We start from the raw sequence: 24456 nt of genomic DNA, 5'->3' as shown, positions 1-24456 counted from the left end.
GGGCACAGCTCACTGATCTGTGTTCTATGAATAATTGTGTATCATGCTCAGTACATATGCCCGGCAAGAAATGAGACCGAGAGGTACCCCCCCAACATGTCCAATCCCTATACACACTCCAGACTATTGTGACTTAACACATCCCCCCCAAGATGTCTGAAAGGAATTCCCCAGATTCCTGCGAGACAATGACCAACACAAAGCAGGGGGGGTTCTCTCCGTCTCATACCTTGCTGCATATGTCAGTACATGTGCCTAGTCAGTTCCATACAGGGGGATTTTCGTTCTCTACATGCAAGGTACACTATCACAGGTACGGGTAGTCTGGGCTTCAAAACCTTCATGCTTTACTGCCCTCTTTTCCCCTTTTCTGAACTGTTTTGGCCTAAATCTCTCCTTTGTCATGGTCCATTGTCAAGCCCAGGCCCCTGTCTAGTTTTAAATAGATTTCTCTCAGACTTTTTTTCAGTGTATGAAAACAACCTGACATTCTTTTTGGGTCAAGTGTAATGAAATATACACTTTGGATGTAACCATTTACAAAATTAATATACCTGCTTTTCCAGACAATTGAGGGAGCTATTGCTCTGATGGTATTCAAGGAAGACATTTTTCAGTCGATGTGTTTCTGTTCAAATTCAGACAATTTTGCTTTATACTGAAAGCATTTCTGAGAAAGGACAGCTTGGCTAATTGCCGTGTGCTTACACCTGTCAGCAAAGAAAAGGAAATTTAGGAAAGCAAAATATTTTTTAAAAAGTCCATATTTTGTGCACAACCGAATCTGTGTGCACTAGCACTGAAGTTTCTCGCGGCTGGGTACGCGGAATGGTTTTCCAGTTACATTATTCGCTCACATGAAAATTATTAGCACTAAAATGCCATGTAATATACATTGTGCCTTTAATAAAATTAAAATAAGGTTACGTGAAACACAAAGGTGCGCTTTAAACGGTTAATTGTTTAGGTTCTGCACGAATTTCTTGGTTTCAGCTTGAAATTACACACACGACTCTAGCTCTATTAGTTTACTGTCAAAATGGAATTTTATTTATGAGCTAAAAACCGCCCCAAGGCTTTGTGTTTAATTTTAATTGGTCCACTGAGGGCGCTATTTATAAACAACCGTCATGACCAAAGATGCGCGGCGCTATACAATCTTTGGTCATGATCAGCGCGGCGGCACGTGCAGTGCATAAATTAATGTGTAAAACCATCAAACCGATACTAAGATTAGAACTCGGCCCTGTGATGATAATCATGACAACAGCCGTGCAGCTGTTCGAAGTTCGAGATCATAATGCTGGAGACTGCATGCGGGCGGTTGTGTGAGACCCGACGAGAATAACCTAGGGTGACCCGATGTTGAACCAGGTTTGACTAGGCCTACTCGACTCTCCTTTCTGCGTCGTTTTGCTTGTCAAGCAACGAGTTCAGCCTGAACCTTTCAGAGAAATAGAACGAGCACCACTGACCGCGAGAAGCGACTTTGGATCTGACATCAACGAGTGCCATGAGTAGTGCGTAAGTAGGCCTACATGTTTATGGTCTGCTTTTTTCAAACACATTGCCTGTCACTCAGCGTATAATTTCATGCCTGATTTACGAGGCATGCTGGTGTACATTTTTAACAAGTGTTATAAAGTTTCATGCTGCCATTATGATAATTAATTATTAAAACCTGGCAACACCAAGCACTCCTCGTGGAAAGAGTTCCAACTTCCATACAGACAACACCAATTTTCCCTTCAAATGTTATAAAGTTTTACAACAGCAGTCCGAAAGAGATTTCTTGTCACACGGGGGGGGGGGATTTCTTATAGGTCATACTTGTGCGGAGTGTGACACAACACAGGGTCGATTCGATCCATTAAGACCCATCCCATCGTAGGTCTTGCAAACAATCTACCATTTTAGTGACAAAAGTCCCCATTCTTAGGGGGAAAGTTGAAGTAACATTTCCAAATCATTTCCCAACATAGTTTCGGTCACACCGAATCCTGTTCATCCTTTGGGCAATCCTCACTCTAAGAGTCTTAAGAGCCTGCCTTTATAAATGTCTTTGAAACTGTCTGAAATTGTTAGTAATGTCACATTTTCTTGCAACTTCCTCCCCAAAATAACTCCTCGATCCTTTCTTGTGTAAAAGGACAACATCTGATACACACCGTCATGACCGTTTACCAAGTTAAAAACTTGAGTGCAACAGAAAAATATTGAGGGGTCCTTAAAGGAAGAATTGCCATCCTTGTTGACAGCGGAACTAGTCATCTGCCCTTGCCAGGTCCTGTCCTTGATCCCAGAAACGTCAATAATTTTCTTTCTTCACTATTTTCAGGGCAAACAAGACCTGTATTATTGCCGAATACAGGGGTTCTCTTGTTCACGGCTCCTTCCCCTTTGCTGTAAGTACTCGAAGTACATGTACCGTGTATTGAGTCTCGTTATTTAACAATTCTATTCACAGGTGGAATGACATTAATTAATGGATCAAGGTTTGGATTCCTGGATAAGGCCAAAAAGAATACTCGGTCTCTGGTCAGACCAAAGTTCCAGAATTGATGCGGCGATTCAGGGTGTTTTTCTTTTTGGGGGGGGGTGAGGTTGGGTTTTTAAGACTGGCAACGGACACGGAAATGAGTGGCATATTTAACCAAAGAGCAAAGGCTTGTAGTAGCACGTCGCACGTCATGCCGCCATTGTTGTTGATCAGCTGGCTGCAACTTTGTAACCTACCCATGGTCTACTGTTTGTGTTCGACATCAACATTACGCAGTCGTAATGGATCTTTCACCAGATATGAGCTACCCACGAATTAGTCTGGTTCCTTGAACAAATTGCCCTTCTGATTGGTGGACGGGAATCAGTCTACTCGCGAACATTCAGGCGATGCAGAAATAGAGGGCGCTGTTTTGAGAATGTTGAGAAAAAAAATGGGAAAAAAAAACATTGACAGGTATGTTCAAAATCGACACGCGCTGACCAGAGATTAACTATTTTGGGGGGGCCTAAGGTGAACCCACTTAGTGTAACTACATTTTGGGTGAAATTTCTGGGGGGGGCACCTGGAGAGGCACACATTTTTTAAGGGTGGCATTGAAAAATTTCATGGACGTACATGTACGTATGGATACATGTAGGTGTGTTTTGAAATCTCAACTGGGGAAAATGGGGACAAGAAATGTAAAGGCACGACAAAGTGGGGTTTGCAAACAATGCCCACGTACAAATGTACCTCCTGGACGCTTGTATTATACATGCAGGTCCTTTGTCAAATCCAGCACAGATGAGTTTAATCCTGTCTTAAAATGTAGATTTATGCACATTATCTTTGACTAAAACAAATTGTGGGCAATTTGTATGCATTGCTCATTGCAAAATGTAAATGGGGAAGTGGATAAGGAAACACAACTAGTACCACATGTACATGTTTGTAACTCTGTACACGTGCACATGTAAGGTATACAGTATGCATGTATAAACCCAGGAAGCGATGTTTGGTTTAGTAAAGAGAAACTGACCCAAGTGTGTCTATGAGTCACCTGTTGAGTTTATTTATTGATAATTCTATACAAGCTCTAATCCGATATTCATTCCCATATGAATACAACTTACAGGTACATGGTCCTTATCATATAGGTAACCAGGTGTCAGTGAGTTAATGATTGATTGTGTAAGTGCTGAATTTTAAGAAACCCATGAAGATAAGACTAATAAGCCAGTGAACAACTCTGGCATTACCTGGTTTTGCAAAAGATAAGTTTGTGGAAAGTGCATTTATCAGATTATGTAATGAAGCAATCTAGGAGGCAAACGGCTGTGTCCACAAGATATGACTGTGGCTTGAGATACTGCATACACCTATGAGAGCCATTGGCTAGCCGCTGCAACCACTTGCCATAGACACTTTGTGTTATTACTCTCGTGATCAGCCACAGTACAGCAAGCTCATTCAGACATAATTTCTTCAGATACCTGCTGACAATATTCTTTAATTCATGTAAAAGAGAGGGAGATGTCAGGTTTTCATGGTGTCAAGTTTTTCAAATTATTTTCATATTAGTCATAAAAGATTTCAATATTTTCAATGTTTCAATCATTCCTGTGAGTGATACATTTTGGGATCAGTTTTGAAGCAACTAGTTTTACAGCTCATTAAATAATTCTCTGGAAATGAACAACATTTTCTGATGTGCCCGTTTCTTTATTATCATAAGGGCAGCCTTGTGGTAAATAAATAACTTGTGGCTTTTCAGAACTGGGGTCAAACAAGTTGAGACTTCCCCAAGCTTGCCAGGGGACCTACAGGGAAAAATATAGTTCCACATGTGTTGATATGGTTCATGTGGTTGAAAGCTTAAAGTACTGTACATCGTCTCTAAAATTGCACCAATCAAGGCAACTGATCACGTATTGTGTATTAAGCTACTTAATGATACATGGCTTATGAAGTTACTAAACTTGTACTTAGTGGATAAAACTTCAAGAAGTGCAGACTTTATACAAGAATAAAACTACAAACATGTACATGTATTGAGTTTTAACAGACTGTTTGGGAGAAGTCCAAAGACATTTGCTGAATCTTTGTAAAGCATTTCATGGAAATGAAAATGGAACTTTAAATATACAGAGTTTTATAAGGATCCGCACATGTACATGTACTATGGATGGTATTTTTATACCAATAAAGATTAAAATTTAAATGTTCTTATTGTTGGCTGGCAAGATGGCACTCTGTTATATGTTTGGTTAAGTATATTATGCATGTATGGTGACTTCCTGGAAATACGGTAACTTATGATTTTGCACATGATCTGGTCGCAGGTCTGTATCATCTTGGTTCTCAGTTACATACAAAGGACGAAGAAGGAGAGACGACCTGGAGATTCCAGAAATCCTCTACGAGATGTCTTCTCTTTGTTATAGTAAGCACCAGAAGAGGATTCATGAGCATTCTTTTGTTGATTTCAGTCAAATCTTTTGATGAATTTTTATCAACTGGTTAAAAATTATTTGCTGAATTTGACAAATCAAGCTCTTGTCCTTTGAAAGTTTATTCATGGTTTGAGTTTCCAGCAAGGGTATCAACGAGCTTGTTCCCTTCAAACAAGTGATGGAGGACTTGAGCCCAGACTCACACTTGAGCTCGGACTGTGTAGTACACTTACATGTACCTTTGACTCGCTGCTCGGAGCCTTTTGGACTCACCTTGTGACTGACTTGGACAACCTGTTAGACAGGAATCAGCATTATTTTCAAGCACAAATCAAAAACTCATTGCCAACTTATGAAACACAATAACATTTAGCACAGAACATTTCACTAAGTATGAAATGTGAGATGCTTCACAGTAGCAAGCAGAGCTGAGAAACTGAGCCCAGTTCATCTACATGTACCTATAAATTTCCTAGTGGAGATACAGTGACTACATTTGCATGGATAGGTAGGGGTTTTGCTCACTTTACTGTCTTCAAATGTTCCATAAAATAACCATCTTCAGGTTTTGTCAACATTATTTATTTCAACCATATCCTAAGTACACTGTACATACACGTACATGTATCTTCTGCTCTGTGCAGGAACAAGGGATGTCATATTTTTACATGAAAAATCTCCTTTCCTAGGGAAGCACTGCATGCAAGCACAGGTTCGTGGTGCAGGACGCACTGAACAACACGCACTTAGCAACGCGCACTGAGCAACGCGCGCTGAGCAATGCGCACTGAGCAACGTGCACTGAGCAACGCGCTCTGAGCAACGCGCTCTGAGCAACGCGCTCTGAGCAACGTGCACTGAGCAACGCGCACTGAGTAACGCGCAGGAGCAACATGCACTGAGCAAGGCGCTCTGAGCAACACGCCCTGAGCAATGCCCACTGAGCAACATGCAGTGAGCAACGCGCACTAAGCAATGCGCACTGAGCAAGATGCACTGAGCAACGCGCACTGAGCAACGCGCACTGAGCAACGCGCACTGAGCAACGTGCACTGAGCAATGCGCACTAAGCAGTGCGCACTGAGCAACGCGCACTGAGCAGTGCGCACTGAGCAACGTGTACTGAGCAACGCGCACTGAGCAACGCGCACTGAGCAACGCCACTGAGCAGTGCACACTGAGCAACGTGCACAACTAATTTCCCCTGAAGTGCCCTGTCGTCGAGTGTGCTGTGCTCAGTTGAAATTTTGCCAAGCAGCTTGTTTCTTCTCTTCCGTAGACCAAGGAAGGGGGTGGGAGGTTTAAGTGGTGGCAATAGTGTAGATCACCTTAAAGTGCCTCTGGGGGAGAGCTGTTGATTATTTGAGTGTCCTGGTTTTTTCCAACACCCAGCCCAATTGACTTGTTTGACAACCATGACCGTCTGCCCCACTGCCTGGCATTCGGTGCTGCCTCCTCCTTATGTCTTGACCTCCTCTTCGGTGACTACCAGTCCTATTTCTTTGCATGGGTCATGCCAGCATGGGCCAAGAGTAAGTACAGTTAACGTGCCTTTCTCAAATTAAAAAAAAGACACAGTGCTTTGTTCATTTTGGAGGGGGTTGAAAGCTACTCCTTTGTTGAACCTATCAGTGATTGTATGCACTACCACAAACACTTTTTAACCATCGCATGTAGGTATGTACTCCTTGCTAGAATAAACCTGAGAGAGAATGTTGGAACCTACCTGTAGCAACTTTGTTCTTCGGAACAATAATATAATGTGGGAGAATAAGCAAGATCTGAAACTCTGTAAACCCATCGGCGTCATGTCGTTACCAGGGTCACGGCAATGATGTCATTTCATTTGAGTATCAGTTTGTCCGTCTTTGTCAGCAGTGAAGGAGATGTGCACCAAGAGTCTTATCACATACGAAAGCCACATCTCTCAAAAATTTACCAACTCACAGTCTCTTGATGTAACATTTTTCGTCACCTCTACGAAAGACCAAAGCAGGCGCATGTTGGATTTAATATTATTGCAGTGTGGAAAATCCTGTACTTTCTTTTACTCTGGTGGCACAACAAAGGCCTACTTGCCGGTTTGTTTCTCGCATTGTCTTCTGATATAATGGGGCAGCGCGGACATCCGGGAGTTTCACAAAAACATGGGTAGCAACCACACCGCGCTGGTGAAAACAACTGCAACGAGCATGCACGTACGTACAGATCACAGAAAAGATTGTATAACCCGATCCTCGGACTGGCTGGTGCGTGCATACGTCGGCAAGGTTGCTGTTTTCACCGGCGCAGTACCTGTCATTTTACGAGAATCCTGGATGTCCGCGCGGCCCCATATCATTGTTCCCCTTTTCATGTGTGTGTGTGCATTCAGTATTGATTGGTACCATTGTGACGATAGAGATTGCCGTCGACTGTTTCCCCTTCTTTGCATGCATCACCTGCAAATCGCGGCTGTTAGCAAATGGCATAGGATTCTTGTATCTGTCAGGCTGGTATGTATAAAGTGCAGTTATTGTGTTTAATTATAAAATTGTGGAAAAATTAAGGTTGACTGCGTACATGTCTGGAAAGTAGGTCCAGTTTTTGGCTTTGTGCAGTTGCTCTGGAACTAAAGAAGGATAAGGCGAGTCATTTTTAAATACTTGAATTAGCCCTAACAGTCTTCAGTTCCTATGGGAGGATTGGGGACTGCTACGGCTATGCTGCATTAAAGTTTGCCCAGTAATAGCTTGAAAGACATTTATGCTTTTAGAATTAAATCTTTTGAATCCAAAAATGTTTCTCTTCTTTGTCCCATTTATTTTAACCTTCCTCATAATCAATTTTTAAGGTGAATGTATTTGAATATACAGTGATCAGTCAAATAGTTGAATAATTGGGTCAGCCCTAATGCCGCGACCCTTTGCACCAAATATTTTCAATCGTACCAAAAAAATTTGTTCTATCTGTCTCTCCTTTGGATTGTGAGTGTGTATTTTTGGTAAAACAAATGCTTAAGTGGAAAGCTTGTTGGTTTTGATTAATGCACAAGCTAGATGTAAATTTATGGCCATGCGGGGCGTTGTTTATAACAAACGTTGTGTAAAGTCAACAGATTAGGCTTCAGAAGAACTCTTGTCCACAAGGCATGCACTTGACCCCCCCATAAACTGGTATCACAGGCCACAAGGAAGGCAGAAATCACAGTCTGGCTGCAGGATGATTATCAGTTTTATCAATTATGTCAACACTACATTAAACTTTGGCCTCTGAGTTCCACACTGAATTGGGCATCAAGAAATGATCTGTAGTTAAACTGTTCTTCCCTCTGCCTGTCTCCCTCCTTGGTATTCCAGGTTTGTCTTGTTGATATTAATCAGCATTGGATGTGAGAATAGAGAGGCGAAAGGCCAGGTTTGTATAATACGTATCCAAAGAAATGTTTTCCAAGTTTGTAGCTGCAACAATTTTAGTTATCATACTTAAAGTTAAACTCAATTTTGTATATTTCAGTTTGTGGTTTTTTTTCTTCTTGGGCTACGGAGTCCATCTAATATGCAGTTTTTAAGCACACAAAAACATTTCATTGTCAGAGATTTTTGAAAGATTTTTATCACACTTAACTTGTCATGTTGCTGGTGCTATTCATTCATTGTCTATTTTACTTATCAGGAGATTGATGTAGTTATTAACTTATCTATTTAATTTTAACTATTGGTTATACAGTAGACGGATGCAAAGCGCCAGTTTTATTAAAGTGGCTGTAATCACCTGACAGTTAGTCATCGGCGTTCAATAGAATCTAATGTAAATCATTTACCATCTGGAAATTAACCCAAAATGTCCAAAATCTAAGAAATATGAAATGCCATTGCACACTTTGTTGAGACACTTTAAAGGAAATCAAAGCCTCAAGCGTCATGGCTAGATGTGTCCCTTTCTCAATCCTACAAAGTCTTCGGAAACATTCAGGTTGATTTTGGAATATGGAAGAGTTGGCAGCTGAAGTCTACCACCATCCGATTTGTTCTTGTGGTATTTTTGTTCAGTTAAATTAGCATTTAAATAATTGTATATCTTTTTTAAAAATGTACTTGATGGGTTACTTACGGCAAGTGGTATGGTACCTTCATCCACTTAGCTTTGTTCCTTGCAGGTTCCAGTCTTGGTACCACAGATTCCTGTGTTGATCTGTCTCTTTCTGCTGGTCTTTTACTTCTTGGGTATGTTCATCTTCATTCTCATCCAACGACGGAGGGGAATAACGCCAACGGTATGGATAATTTGAATGCATTTTTTAATTTGGACGATGTATCAGAACGGGCTAATTGAGCACCTGGTTATTTCTGTCCAGAACCCGTTCAACATAGTGGAATTGGGCACTTGTAACTGCTGGTAACTCTCCAACAGTGAAAGTGGAAAGGTTGTGCAAAGTTTTTTATTGAGAGATTTCAACATAAAAACGACTACACTGTATAAGTGGATTTTGGTAATTACACAGCACTGATGCTTTATGTTACGAGGCATCTAGTTCCTGTACTACAATAAATGCACACCCCTAGTGCTCTTAAGCTGAGAGAAATTTCTATTAAGCTTCGCTCTACCGCTCACTCAGAAACACCTTGACATTGTAAATTCTGCATTGAAGGTCCAGTGTTGTAGTCAAGACCAAACATACGGCCAACACACGACTAGTCACCAACGGAGAGGGTGAACGATGGCAGAGGATTATCTGTTGGAGTTCCGTACAACAGCTTAGGACTTGAATTCAGACTGGCAGCCCTGTGTTGGCCTTGAGCTTGGGACTTGAATTCAGACTGGCGGCCCTGTGTTGGCCTTGAGCTTGGGACTTGAATTCAGACTGGTGGCCCTGTGTTGGCCTTGAGCTTAGGACTTGAATTCAGACTGGCAGCCCTGTGTTGGCCTTGAGCTTAGGACTTGAATTCAGACTGGCGGCCCTGTGTTGGCCTTGAGCTTGGGACTTGAATTCAGACTGGCAGCCCTGTGTTGGCCTTGAGCTTAGGACTTGAATTCAGACTGGCAGCCATGTGTTGGCCTTGAGTTTGGGACTTGAATTCAGACTGGCAACCATGTGTTGGCCTCTTGTCTGATAACGGTCTCGAGGGGACTCGTTGACAACACCAGTTAAGTCTGTGCAACCAGTTCACCCAGTGTGAATTGCTAAAATGAAACCTGGTGTGCTACATCAACAGTCAGCCCTATCAAATTAGCTTGAAAGTTTAATGTAATTAGTCTTTTCTTTATTACTCCAGAGTCAGGAGAGATTGTACAAGACCCATCAGGCGATATATGTCAGAAATCTCCTCAACAAACCCAGAGAAGTGTAAGTAGCACCTCGACAACATCTGATATTGGCAAGTGTAGTAATTGGAGTATAATGCCTTGCTGAGGGACACTTAAAATGGACCATGGGCATCTTGAGAGTCTGTCACCTCTAACATAGAGTGAAGGCTGAACGCCAACGCTCGGTATTGGTAATACACTAAAAATCTACCTGCTCATTTGGATTCGTACTCTGCCCAGGCATGTTATACATTGAAGACAGCAGTGGCAGGCTACAGTACATTGGACTTGAAAGTTGATTGTGTGAATTGGAGTGGAAAATCTTTTGGAAGAATTCACATTCACGTTTCATAAGGCGTGCACATGTACTCCCACTTTGGGTGTAAAAATGTTTTCCCACCTTTGTGAAAAGGCATGAAAAATGTTTTCCCACTGATGTGAAAGGTGTGCAGAGTGTTTTCCCACTGATGTGAAAAGGCATGAAATTTTTTTCTGCTTGTGTGAAAAAGTGTGAAAATATTTTCCCAGAGTTGGAGACTTTTTGCATTTTGTGAAAAGAAAATGAATTTACAAGAGAAAACTTGTGAAAAGAATTTCCCATTCCCCTGTAGGTCAACATTCAGAGCAACAAAGTGTGAATAATTTGTCTTATCTGCCATGTTGTCTCTGCAGCGTGTACACAGGTTGGCGCGCTAAACTTGCCAAGTATTACAAGCCACATCCTGGCTTCATCTACCCCACCAGGGTGCTCATGCCGTGCTTTGTCAGCATAATTGCCCTTTACCAGGTATGATTACCTGTTTTCCTGCGCCTGAAATATAAAAATTCATCCCAAGAAGAGTCCAATTGAAGTTAACGTCACCTCTTCTGCATTTGAATCACTAGCCATTTTTTTGGATTATTATTTTTGTATTCGGCATTCTTCAAGACGAAGGACAGAGGAACAGAAGACAAAATATTTAATGCAGACACACTGAAATCACGAACAAAAACATGGAACTGAAAAAAAGATCAGGAAAAGGCTTTTCTTTCCAAAGCCAAAAGCCTCACATAAATATGCACTCACCCGTACAAAAATAAATTAATTGCAAAAGGAAGAATTGATTAATTCAATGGCAAATAAATTGCTCACAAAGAACAAACGAAATGAGTGACTATATTACAATAATTACAGTAACAATTTTTAGATTAAAACAAATTTGTTAAAAATGAAGACATAAAAACTGAAAAATAATAAAATTGATCACCGATAAAAGAGGACTATCAGTAGGACGTTATGTCCTCAAGAAAAATCCTAGGTTCCAAAATCCCAAAGTGTACGTTTTGTGTGGGATTTGTGAAATGCAAGTTACAGCCACTTTTTTTTTGACTTTTTCTTTTTGGCAGATTGCATTTTGGCTCATACCCCTGGGACTCAACTTAATTGATGCGGCCTATGGTCTGGCAGTGAAGCTAGCGCAGCAGAATTTTCCCAATCCCAATGCCACCATTTACAATGAGACCCTGGAAGACATCATGAACAAGCTGGATCAGGCCCACACCGGGCTTACCGGTTGGTGCCTGTGTTTCTTTTTATTTCTCACCTAAACCCTTCCCCAAACAACCTTCCAACATTGCTGTAGACTATTTTCCAAGTTTAGTTGACAATCTGGTTTATTGCATGCTCAGCAAGAACTTGGGACACTTGGTGCATTTATGAAGAAATTCAAGAAAAAACCCTCCCGGTATGTAGTTGCTGTCCCTCCCTTGAATATATGTGAGCTTCAAGTAAAGAGAAAACAAAGATAATTAACAGCACATTTAATAAAGATCTTTTTATCGTTACACTCTCCTACTGACCTCAGTCTAAAAAGAATGAAAAGGCACGCCGGGAGATGTGTTGGTATTCCCGCTATAATTTGTGCGTAATAACCCATTGTAAATTTTAGATGAATAACCCATATAAAAGGCTCCATTATTTGCTTGAAAATGCCCTTGACTGAATAAAGATTTCAAATGATACCTTACCCAACTGAATACATCTGAACCCCCTAGGATGTATGATGATTGCTGATTTGAAACCCTGTTCCGAATTCTGTTAAATTGTATAAACCGAGGCGCTAAGCGTGGCCTTTTGATGAAGCGCGCCCTCACGTGACAGCCGTGAAATCGCGGCACTGCTGCAACAATTGCACAATTTTTTCATTAATCAAGGGCCGATTGAAACTTGAAATAAGCACATTAGTGTTGTCAAAAGAATGGTGCCAAAATAATAGAAAAGTGCATCAGCATATAAGAAGCTGGGGTACCTTTCAAATGCAATTATTCAGTGGAACCTCCTTTGTTCTTGCCTTTGTTTTTGTCAGCAATTGTAGGCAGCAGTGACAGCTGAATTTCTCCTATAAATGAACCAGACTTGCTCAAATCTATAGACAGTATAGCTGGCTTGCAAAGGGGGTGATAATAAATAATAATCAATAAAACCAAATAAATACGGCCTAACGGCTCTGTTTCCTTCGCAGTATGCTGGTGGATTGCTGGAGTTATGTCAGTGTGCGTTGTACCTCTTTTGTACATTCCGCACATCCTTAAGAACTACAGGCAAGTATCTGGTAACTTTGAATCCACCAACTCATCCCTGTTAAACTGTTTGTACGCATTCTTGAATTTCCAACAAAGCATTCCACAAATATCAAATTTCTGTAAGTTTTCAGGATCAAATTTTCAGTGTAGCAGAGCTGTCTTTTGATAACTCACTGCCACTAAGTATTGTTTGCCAACTTTGTTGTCACGATAATGTCTGTAGGTACCAGCTTATGTAATTTGCCCTTGTTATCAGGAAGCATTTGCTGAGCATGTGGTCAGGCCAATACAACTTGCCAACCAGCGTCACACTGACGTCCACAGATTCTATTGTGAGTAACACTGAATGAGATGAATAATTATGATGATGATAACCTGGGGCCAATTTCATAGCGCTGCTTAAGCGAAAAATCAGATTACCAGCCAAAACTTCTTGTGATATATATTTTTTTAGGATGGTATTCACCTATCTTTTGGTTTACATGACAATCACACAGAGTTTGAGCTGGTAACTTGAGGTTACTTGAGGAAGTATCCCACAATGCAATGCAAAAGCGGGGCAGCTTAGTTGAACGAGTTGAATGAAAGTTGATGGTGTTTTACATTGTTCAAAATCAAGAAATTAATTATATGAAACATTTGAATACGAACAGAACGCCTAAATACTGTGATGTTACATTATATTATGTTGATATGTTATGAATGTGTGTGTAAAGCAAACAAGAATAATTTCCACCTTTTTCTGGACAATATAAAGAATTGCATTGCATTGCATTCGTTTCGTTTCGTTGTCTTGGCTTAAGTCCAGTGACTTGTGAAATAAAGGCCACATTTGTAGGCCTATGTATGGATGTCCATTGTTTTGACATTTCAGATTTGTCATACTAATACATCTTCTTTCCATGACATGAGATCGAGTTTGCCACGAGATTATTCAGTTATTAGCACAATATTACACGCTCGCGTAAACCTATGACTGCACCGAGGGTAAACGCAAGGGAAGAAATCAAATGTGCAGTATATTATCTAAACGTAGCCATAGTGTTTTTTAATCAGATTACAAGAGCTAAAGTGGAGTCCACCAGAGTTCCATGAAAGTCTATCACAATTTATCCAGTTTAAAGCACGTCACAAGCTTTCATATGTTGTATTATGACAGAAGCATTTTTTGTCATTGTTTACCCAGCAACTTGTGACTGGACTCGGGAAAAGGTCTTGTCCGCTTGTATACTTCCCTCAGCTCAATTTCTGGCCCCCTATCCTGTTAAAAGCCTGAATGTCAGGTCATGCTTCCCGCGATTGCAAATGTGATGTACAGACATTCGTAGCAAGGCACATGTCCAACCTATTTGAAGTCCCAGTGGGAATACTTAGTCACAAAGAATTTTGCAGTTCCCTAATCTCATTGTCTGTGTTACATAGCATGATCAAGGCTTTAGCATTCGATTGGTTGGACCCATTTGTAGGAGAGATTCAGCGTACATGATGCTGTAAAATGTGTCCAGTTTACATTTGGGTGCCTAATCGTTTACAGGAACAGAAAAGCTTACACTGTTACCGAGTTCATGCATTACAAATTTCCAAGGTTTAAGGTTGTCTCATGTCAGCTTTCTGAAAGTGGCACTGATGTTTATACTCGGCTGAAACTTACCTTGCAGATTTTGCCTGCTGTTTGATGTGATTTTGTTTGCTGGTTCCACAGGTTGGCAGCATGAAGTACATCGGGTTCCAGGTGGCCGTTTTCATTGCAGGTGAGCATACAGCAAATAGTCTCAGTGGATCTTAACTTCTCCCTTTGAATTGATAAAGGTTTTAACACTTGACTGAATGTCATTTACACTCATTCAATCAGCACACACATAATCAGGGAGGTTTTACTGGCGATAGGAGAGCCAAGCAGATTGTTACTGAGCCCGCTGTTATATTCTCAGAGTTTGCAACCAGTCTTGCCAAGCACTCTTGGACAGATCTTTTACATCGTTTAGCCAACCCCTGAGACTTTCCTTTGGTGCACCTTCAGAACCTGCCCCTGCCCACAGCTGCCAAAGATGTAGAGTAATCCGAAAAGACAACATAACTGTGGTGGCACTGCACTCATGCACATTCCCAAACTGCAAGGTGCTCATGCATGTCACAAATCACAGCACCCTAATGGTCCAACAGGTGTGTGAGTTGCGCAAGTTCCATCTATTCCCAAGTGTTGTGCCACCATAGTTCTGTCTTCAAATTCTGGTCGCTGAATTAACATTATAGGTTCTGCTGTCGGAAGATATCAGAATTCTTTCAGATTTCAAATACAGGTGGCCCTGCGTAAATTATGCGTATGTTCACATGCTTTGAAATTTTCCTGTGAAGTTTGTCAGACAACACTTGATCCCTGACATGTGGGCCGGTCATCCTGGGCCTGTACCGCATCTGTGATCTTGTCGATGACTTGACTCACCTAGAATTTCATTTCTGTCTTGGACACAGGTTGCATGTTCGTCCAAGGATTCCTCACTTTTCTTTTAATAGCTTTGACATTCTTTGGGCTCTTCAGTTCATGGTTCTTTGAGGAGTTTTTTGTCAATTCTGTTGTGGAAATTATAATGTAAGTTTCTCTTCTTTTCATTGTTTTCTGCAAATTCTCCTGAAAGGTTTTTTATTTTTGGGGGGGTGTTGTAACTTTCTTTTTAAATGTGTTATTCCAGTTTTCAGCCCAAACAGGTTCCTTACCTCTGTTTCAGATTGGGGTATACAAATGACTCAAATTATGAAGTAAAATTATAATCAAGCATGCAATTTTATTGCTTCCAATGGCTTCTAATCAAACAAAAATAACCTAGAATATGACAAAAGATGTGTTTTAGTGACATGCCCCGAAAGAAGAAAATCAAATTGAAGGATGGAATTGCTGTGACTGTCCTGACTGTGGTGAAGTCTCTGCGACCAGGACTTGAAAGTTTTTGTATTGGCCCTTACCTACAGACCATCGATAATTGTCGGTACGTTGGTGATGTCAAGCCAGGGAATCGTCGTCAAAAAGTTCTTCACTCAAGACAAGCTCAAGCCAGATGATGCTGATAAACCCCTGAGCCTGCAGCACAGGTGAGGTTTATCTGTTGCCAGGGTCGAAAACACTTAATAATTGAAAGTCACGAGTATAAAGGGTTGCAGAGTGGCAAAGGGATGAGTTTGTCACAGTTGAAAAGCTCATGAGTAACCTTGAGACTGGATGACTCATGATGGGCTCAACTTTAACAATGTTTCTGCTGTCATTGTCATTTTGTCAGAAAATCACCGGCCTGAAGCAGTACTTTCGAATGTTGTTTATGCTTGTGAATGTTGGTTATATGCACAGATTGGATTTGCTAACCAGAGCATATGTGGGTGGATTGAGAGTCTTAGAAGTCACAGTTTGCCTGTTCATGGAACAGACTCCAGTCCAGTGTTGGAGTTTTGTCCACACAAGTAATTTTACAAGTTCCTTCACAAGGCGAAGTCATAAGCGATAACATGAGCAATAACAAAAGAATGCTTTTGTCACCCTTTCATTTAAATAGTTTGTGAACTGGCTTTAGACTTGTGAGGGACATTTCATAGCCTTACAGGGACTTGCAGGGACGCCTGTTGGCTATATAGCACTGTTTCACTCCCTCGTTTCAAACTTTTATAAAGCATTTTAAACAATCGTTTCTGAGACTGGAACAAAATGAGGACGTGACATAAGGATCCACTGTATTTCTTACCACTTTTGAATTTAAAGGTATCTCTACCCCAGTAAACCCTGTGTTTTTTACTCAAGATTTTTTATCTTGGGAAGAGATATCCTTTCAACCACTTTCTGGTCAATGAACAAGTTTGGCGATTTACAGTTTCTGTATATTGCATTTTTAGTCCGTTTCCTTTTCTGTCGTTAGGATAATTTATTTAGATGTGACTTAGCAGATGAAACATTATTGAAATACCTGAGAAAAATTTTAAAATGCTTTCATTTTTGTCAATTCAGTTTACCCAAACTGCAAAAAACAGCCTGTGGACATGGCCATGAAATCTGTTGCTGTCTTCGATGTACATATAGCTTGCTGATTTTGTTTAATTTCTTCTCTAAAACTATAAACATCTTACAGTTTCTTCGTCAGGAAAGTTGCGCAGAATTTCTAACGTTGGTTTCTCGTACCTGGTCCAAAGATTTGAAGTCGGTTCCTGACATGATTGATGAGTACTCTCTCATCCATGGTTCTTGTGTAAAGCCCAAATTGAAAATTTCATTAACCACATTTCGTTGAAAGGGGAAAGTTTCATATTAGGTCACTGTTTAACTCATAATTTGAGATTTCATAAATACATACAGGAGCAATCACTGGTCTCAAACTGCTGACGGCTGTTTCATTTCGGATTTTGAGGTGGGCAAAGAAGTATCTGCAGCCATTGCATTATCCTTTCTGCCATCCATTCCCATCTTGTTTCCTCGCACTCCGCAGAGCGTGGTTTCTTCTCTACTCCTATGTGACACTCTTCCTGAATCTTTTGTATGGCCTGATCTTTGCTGTCCTCCGCATTGTGATAGGGGTCATCATTTCTGTGATTCTGCTGCCACGCATCGATCGGCCCATCTGGGCACCTGGTGTAGGAGATAAAGATCTAGGTAGGCCAACCAGAAATGCGAGGGGGGCGGGGGGAAGTGCTGTGAATTTCGAGCAATTGTGTTCGCTCGACTTTTTTATCATATACTCAAAAAAGACAGCTTCATATTGAATGAAAAGCATGGATTCCTAATGTTTTGTCATGTAAAATATTCCCAATTGGTTTTTGTTTTGTTTTTCTGTTTTTTGGATTTTTTATTTGATTTGTTTGGTAGTTGTTGGATTTTACTTTCTGGGTGAAATTTCAAAAACGAAATTTATTTTTTGAACGTGACAATTTCTATAAACTATGCTTCCCAATGCCATGCTGTTAGTTGTCAACAACTGGCTGTATCGCTATATCGCTTTGGGCACTTGTGAAAAAAACATGATGTAACCTGCACTGAAGCAGGTTGAGTTTGAATTTTGTATCTTGGGGGCTACAGCATTGGATTTTCCATTTTCCAGCAAAGGGATGAGCCATAGTTATAGCTATCCTTTTTGATGTTGCCAGGTTCCCATGGAAGAAACGACTTGAGTGTTCATCAGTCATATATCTCCAATAACGTCAAAGTCTTGTTTCACTTGTCTTTATTTCTGGTCTGCAAAGTGTACGTGCTGTATGCAGGTAACTTGTACACTGAGAACGCACACAGCAACCCGATTCTGGTCATGTTCTGCCACCTGATGGTCTTTGACATCCTGAATCCAAAACGGAAACAGCTGAGAATGTCGCAACTCCACCGCCAAATGTCCGACAAGGGGCTGATCAACAGTCAGGCACCTAGTTACACTGATTTGGAGAGTACCTCAACAGAAACAGGTGAAATAGTTACAAGATGACTTCAGTGTAGTACGTCAGTGTCAGTACTGGTATACATGCACGTCTCAGCATATCTGCCCAACAGGGATGCAGTAGTTCCCACATAGAATCTAGGACCAGCTCGTGGAGATGCTGAGCAGAGAATTGGACGAAGCTTTATACTAGAAACTAGTTGCCATGCAGAAACAGGTTACCGGCCAAAATATCATCAATAATTTTGTTATATGTGTGACCGGCCAGACTTTGTGCCCTGCCTGGCACTATAACTTGCGCCACCACTAGTTCACACATTTTTAGCGCACAGAGTGCGTCGCAGTGTTTTTCTCATGTGCATATCTATTTTAAATTTTGTAAAGATTTTCACCACCTTTGGGGACGATTTGCTACTTACAGTGCTGGTGCTGCATCTTCTAGGGCCTGACGTTTCTGTAGTTTTTTGTTGCATGTATAAAACTGTATAGTCACTCAGCATGTGAGTTTGTAGCGTTAACACATTTTACTTTTTGTCAGGCTACCTAAGCTGTTGGACGCTGAGCTTGCATTGGCATCTTTATAACTTCGAAACTTCATTGAAAAAAAAAACAAAGCAAAATTGTTTCAAAATTCCCACAGAGCGCCCCCACCTCTTGAGGTTCTTCCGTTGGCACCTAGCCTACACGCTGATCAACAATCCCTCAGTGATCAGGCTGCGTAAGAGCACTGCCGTCTTGCCTGACCAGGAGGTGATGATCTCGGAAGGGGAGGCCAGGTTCGTCAACGCCGGGAAGGGCAACAGAGGGCATCAGATGCTGCCGCACATGATGGAGGTGAGCGCGCTGTGGTTGTCTTAGGATGGCAAAGTCACAAAGGTGTCAGTGCGTTAGTAATGACAGACCCATTGGAAGGATTTCAACTGGGTTGGGGAGGTGTTGTGGGTACTGAAAGAGTGATCCAATTTAATTGACAGGAATACTGCTTCAAGATGTGGATCTTTCAAAGTTTTGATGCCAGGTACATGCCCAGCCTAGAATTCACTTCAGGCCCAGTTTGAGAATTGTCAGTGGATTAAGAGCTCATTCACTGCTCGTATGAAGCTGCTTCTGAAATAAGCCTTCTTTGAGTTTTTTCCATTCAAAAAGTTAAGCCTGAAAATTCTAAATGTAATCAAACTTGCAACTGAAAAATTTTCAGATAACAAATTAAGGGTTTAAACAAGCGGAACTTTAAATTTTCACTATTTCACTGAAGCTAGAAGGATCTGTAAGGGAGTGTCTCGTAAATTGCAACAATTGGAACATTCCATTTGGAACGTTCCGCAGGGAACATGACACTCCCTGTGGAACGCTGCCTTGGAATGGTCTATCATGAGGTGGATTCTCTTTTAAATGTCTAGTGTCCTTTGATTTCCTGGTTTATCTTAGCAGCAGGGACTGTGACATTATCAGCTCAATCTATGAACACTGCAGGTGGATAATAGAGTGTACCAGATCGACCAATGTATACAGTGTTGGTCACTCACTTTTTGGTCACTGAGTTTACAGACAACTTCACAGAATCAGGAACTGCACTAACTCGGTCATTTGGCGCCAATATAAGTGATTAAAACTGGAAAATGTTGTTTCAAAACTTCACCAAAATTCAGCAGTAGTGATTTACTTTATGAAGGTCGTTGTGTGTTGAGAAACCGTAGGCATGCCTTTAAGTGCTCAGTCTGGTGATGGTGATTGTTCACTGCTGTGGTTTGGCAATCATGAAATCCCCCAGTGTCGGTACAGTTGCTGATTAAGAGAGATGCTCAAAATCCTGGTATCACCGAGCTGTAAACCTGAGTTCAGGCAGCTGAAATCGAGTTTTCCAGTAAATGAGAATTCAGGGCATGACCCAAAATGCACTCCTCCTGAAATGCTGCAATGCTCCAGTGGAATGCTTGTGATCCAGTTGGAATAGTCCTACAGAATGCAAATGTCCCCAACTTTCTTTTGAGATGTTTCCTAATCATGGTAAAGGAGGTATAAACCTGCCGTGCAAACTTACATTAAAAATAGGTGTGATAAATACAAGTGTGCCGGAGACTGCAAGTGATCAGTATCCATTGTGTGCTAGGTGATGAAGCGCCAGAACAGTGGCCTTCGAGACATGTCTGAAGTGGCCCCAACAGTAACCAGGCCATCTGTGAATGCAGTTGATCCGGAACTGATCGTCATTGAGGATCTGCCAGCCATTCCGCAGTCCCCAGGAAACAGCAGTCTTCTCGTCTCACCTCTGTTGCCTATTGAAGACTCACAGCTGCAGTCAGGTCCCACAAGTGAACCGGGAAATCCAGCCAAGCCTGGCAGAGGCGAGAAAGGACTCCATACTGCAGACTCTGAAAGTACTGCCTAAGTGTACCCCTTTCTCCCAGCACCTGTTGCTAGTTGTATATCTCAATGTGTGTTGTAGCTTCGGAAGCCAAGTTTCAGGCATAAATTGTCCAAAGGCAAGGGTGCAACTAGGCTCCGACAGAGGCCCATGTGTCCCCCCTCCCCAGATGCCCCCTCGTGAAATTTTGAAACGTATACATGGACAACTTGTGCACAAGCAAAATCCTGTATGCAGCTCCAAGTCCCCTTAGCAATTTCACCCTAGTTGTGCCCTTGTCCAAAGGCTTCAGGCGTCCTATGATTCATACATACTCAGGTCAGTGTGTGCATTGTGTGGTCATTGCTTTAGATGTGTATCACAGCCGATGTATGTTTGACGATTGCTATGTGCCAGCAATAATATCTGAGCTGTAAGATTGATTAATTGCTCCACTGAGAACTCTGAAAATAAACTGATGGTTTGAAGTTGTGGTAGAGGTAAATAAAAGTGCACTTTTAAAAATCATTTGTATATTTCAAAGTAACTCACTGTCTCAACATTCAACTTTTGTGAGCCGACAGTTGGCGAAAGTACCAAGATTATTTTGCCAAGGAAATCAAGAAGTATCATTTTATTTAGTGAATTTTATGATGCCTAACATTCACTGTTACATTTGCCAAACGGCATTATAGCTTCATTACAAGATTGTGTCGAAGCAAACAAATGGATCTTTGTAAGTACCAAGATTCATCTTTTCTGCAAATCAAAATGCTGCCATCCAATCCGCTCTGAGTGGGAACAAAAGAGGGCGTGTGTTTAATTCAAATTGACAGTCCTTTGGTACCAACTCGCCTTATAGGCATGCAAGTTTATGCACGTTGACATGGAGCACGCTGAGTAAGTGCAACAGATTTATTCTGGAATGTAGAATGCATGCTGAACACTTGCAGGAACCCAGTTGGACAACTTATCATTGACTATTTTCCAATATTCCTTTGTGAGAAATATCATAGTGATATATCAGTTACATTGACTTCCGTTGTTCATGATCATGGGAAAGACTCTTGTCATGTTTTTCCACAGCACGTGATAGTTGTCTTCTCATTCATTTGCCAACAAAAAAGCTTGTTTGTGCATGTAAAGTAGGCTAATGTATTTGTTGCTATTTGCTACTTGCTGATGGCCTCACAGAATTTCCCAACATCTCCAAACATGCAAACTGAAATAGTGATTTGTGTAATAAGAATGACACAGGTAAAGAAAAGGTTTCTCTTGTCACTGGTCTTGATTTGAAAGGAATGAAATGTTCTCTTACTTGATTCTGATATGAAGTCATTATTTGTATATTTTACATGACATTGCATTGTGGGATGTTTTATTATTCAGTATACATTATATACCAACCTTTTTAATATCATATTTTTATCAGTAAAAAGAACAGGAGCCAGTTTTAAAGACTGGTCGTTTTGCTTAACCAACAGTGTAAATTGAGGCATCCGTGAGTAATTTTTGGAAAAGTGACAGTACTTTGATATATTTAATATTCATGTTGATGAAAATTTATTGATATACATGTACTCATTCTTATGAAATGATAATTAAAGATATACTAGTATGCCAGAGGTTTAGTTAATAAAAAAAGAACCACATTTGTGCTATTAAAACATTAATGCTAGGACAAGATCCAAGAGTCACAACTGTTCAGTATTCTTGTTATCAATGGGGAGTTTCCCTTATGAATTGAACATTAATATGTTGCTCCAGTTTGGTTCGGCACAAATATTCATGAGAGATTTGTATTTTCATTGTCAGCGACCGACCCAAAAACCTGTTTATCCTCTATTACGAAATTAGAATGGAGATGCACAGACAAACTGCAGCTCAAACTAAATAGGAATTATACACCATCTTTCTGTGACTTCAAATGAAGGTTTTTTGACGTGTCTTGTCTTAAGCAGAGTCTAGTGACCCTGTAGCCTCTTGTAGGTAATGCAGTGCTACGGCCTGAGAACACCAGCCAAATGTGCAGGTATCAACGTAAAACCACGTTGCTGTGTATTTATATACTTGGGCTGTTTTTGAAGGGTGCTCCCAGTCTGTACCGCTACTGTGTGTTCGTCCATTTTAACCAATCTTACTGATTTCCTTAACAAATTGTCTGCAGATTTGTCAAAGGTATTTTTGTTCACTGAGTTATATCCTACACAAGAAAGGTGAGTACCAAACATCCATTGTTTTAACCAGTTTCAAAGATGGCTAACCAAGGCTTTGCGATTTACAAATTTACAAAAGATATTTGTTTATCACTCAGTGCCCATGAAGGAGTCTTCACTGTGCTAATACCGTGACGGGATGCGGTTCAACTCGCGCGTAGGATTTTCTATAATTTCCTTCTAGAAAAAAAAATTTTCTAGTTGGACTCTTGGTAATATCTCAACAATATGCTGAAATCCACTCCTTGGTCTCCATTTTTTTTTTGAATTGCCTCCTTCATGTATAGAGAACCAAAGTGAATATGTCATCTGCACAATTATCTGAAAGTAAATGGCATCAGCTCAAGAACCAGCACGTGAACCGACGCGCGTGTACTCCATTCGTTTGCACTACACTTTCTGGCTTAAATGACGTCACAATTCAGTAATCAACGTCTCGCACCCACAAAGGTGTGGGATATTTTACCAATCAACAGAACATAAGACCAAATGTATTCTATAATTTGTTGCAGCAAAAGAAATTCAACATTCATCCCTGAAAACTGCACCTGCAATGAAACGGTGGAAAAAAGGTCAAGTACTTGGACCTGTTCAATTTAATACCTGAATATGTACCCAGTTGCATTGTCCATACATTTTTACGGCTTTGCCAAATATTCCTGCATTTATTTTTGTGTTTGCAGTAGGGCAGCTATGAAAAATGAGCTAGTTCATAGTTATACACATAATCGGGGCAGTAAATTGTCGCATCTCCCTCAAAATGACCTGCATGGAGGTTTGTATGGCCTAAAATAAACTTACAAGTATAAACTGAAAGAAATGTATCGTACGTGCACTGAAGTTCCATACATTCTTTAGCAAGATGTTTACCATCTTGAAGTAAGGTGCTATCCATTCTAATTCTGCCCTGCTAAACTTTGCATAGCCTTTTTACAAGCTCATTTCAACAGGAAGTGAAATTACAGACCCATTTTTTAAGTAACCAGCTTGAGTACTTGATACAGAATGGTAACCATCTTTTCTGCTTGGTTTCTTCAGTTTGAAGTGAAGTGCCTATCCTCCAGTGGTAGAACTCTTGTCAGTAGCTCTTTGGAAGAAGTTGCCGGAAGTGGGAAGCAGCAAGAAGCATTATACACAGCGTCGCAGGGCACATGCACTAACAGCGATCACAGCTTTTTCTACAATTAGACCGCATGTAACGCGGATTAGTCTCACACTGTCCATCAGCAGCCCACATGATGCAGTCAACCCTTGTGTCAAAGCATATGGGATTGACTGCGTGGGTGCGTAGTAAGCAAGGACAGGGGACGGTCACAGAGGGACAGAAAGAAAACAAAGTAAGTTATGACATTCTTGGCAGTGATTTACTGACTGGAAAAGAATTATTGATCAGTTTGATTTGTAGTTTGGACAACTGGAGCCGTGGCCTCAGCTGCCGAAATTTGGGTAGTGAAGGAAAAAATTGGCATTGTGGGAGACTTGTGGCAGCAAAATCTGGTCTAATGTGTCAAGTCCAGTGCCGTTTGGGTCCTTTTGAGCATGCAGCCACTAGCTCAAATGTCATGCAAACAGTAGAAAAAGCTGGTATGTTTGCCCATTGCCAACAGAAGTGGCTAAAAAGTCCCCTGATACTTTTTTTATGAGAGTGCTACATCATTTTGAGCAAGACCTGCCATGATGTTCAGTGTTTTATCAGCAGTCAACTCTGAAAGCC

The 24456-nt window shown here is 40.9% G+C and overlaps 1 protein-coding gene across 1 annotated transcript; it reads left to right on the top strand.

Annotated features, from left to right (window-relative positions):
- Positions 1 to 1149: 1149 nt before the first annotated feature.
- LOC110981873 (stimulated by retinoic acid gene 6 protein-like) lies at positions 1150 to 22212 on the top strand. The gene is made up of 19 exons (XM_022239864.2): positions 1150 to 1524; positions 2339 to 2405; positions 4825 to 4925; positions 6328 to 6467; positions 7310 to 7430; positions 8274 to 8331; positions 9074 to 9190; positions 10191 to 10261; positions 10894 to 11008; positions 11608 to 11773; positions 12723 to 12801; positions 13040 to 13115; positions 14486 to 14534; positions 15256 to 15373; positions 15751 to 15870; positions 17247 to 17410; positions 17998 to 18210; positions 18823 to 19016; positions 20293 to 22212. The coding sequence occupies exons 1-19, from the start codon at positions 1514 to 1516 to the stop codon at positions 20569 to 20571; spliced, it is 2259 nt and encodes a 752-aa protein (XP_022095556.2). The 5' UTR covers positions 1150 to 1513; the 3' UTR covers positions 20572 to 22212.
- The last annotated feature ends 2244 nt before the right edge of the window (positions 22213 to 24456 follow it).

This window comes from Acanthaster planci, linkage group LG05 (genome assembly GCF_054643075.1).
Source record: "Acanthaster planci isolate LZ-2023a linkage group LG05, COTS_SCS, whole genome shotgun sequence".
Taxonomy (NCBI): Eukaryota; Metazoa; Echinodermata; class Asteroidea; order Valvatida; family Acanthasteridae; genus Acanthaster; species Acanthaster planci.
Note: the sequence above shows the minus strand (reverse complement) of the source record. Positions and strands in the feature narration are given on the sequence as shown.

Excerpts from the sequence above, each read along its gene's own strand:
- LOC110981873 (XM_022239864.2), top strand. Across the intron at positions 9,191-10,190 it reads GGAGGGGAATAACGCCAACG|AGTCAGGAGAGATTGTACAA; the intron begins GTATGGATAATT and ends TTATTACTCCAG. Across the intron at positions 18,211-18,822 it reads GAGTACCTCAACAGAAACAG|AGCGCCCCCACCTCTTGAGG; the intron begins GTGAAATAGTTA and ends AAATTCCCACAG.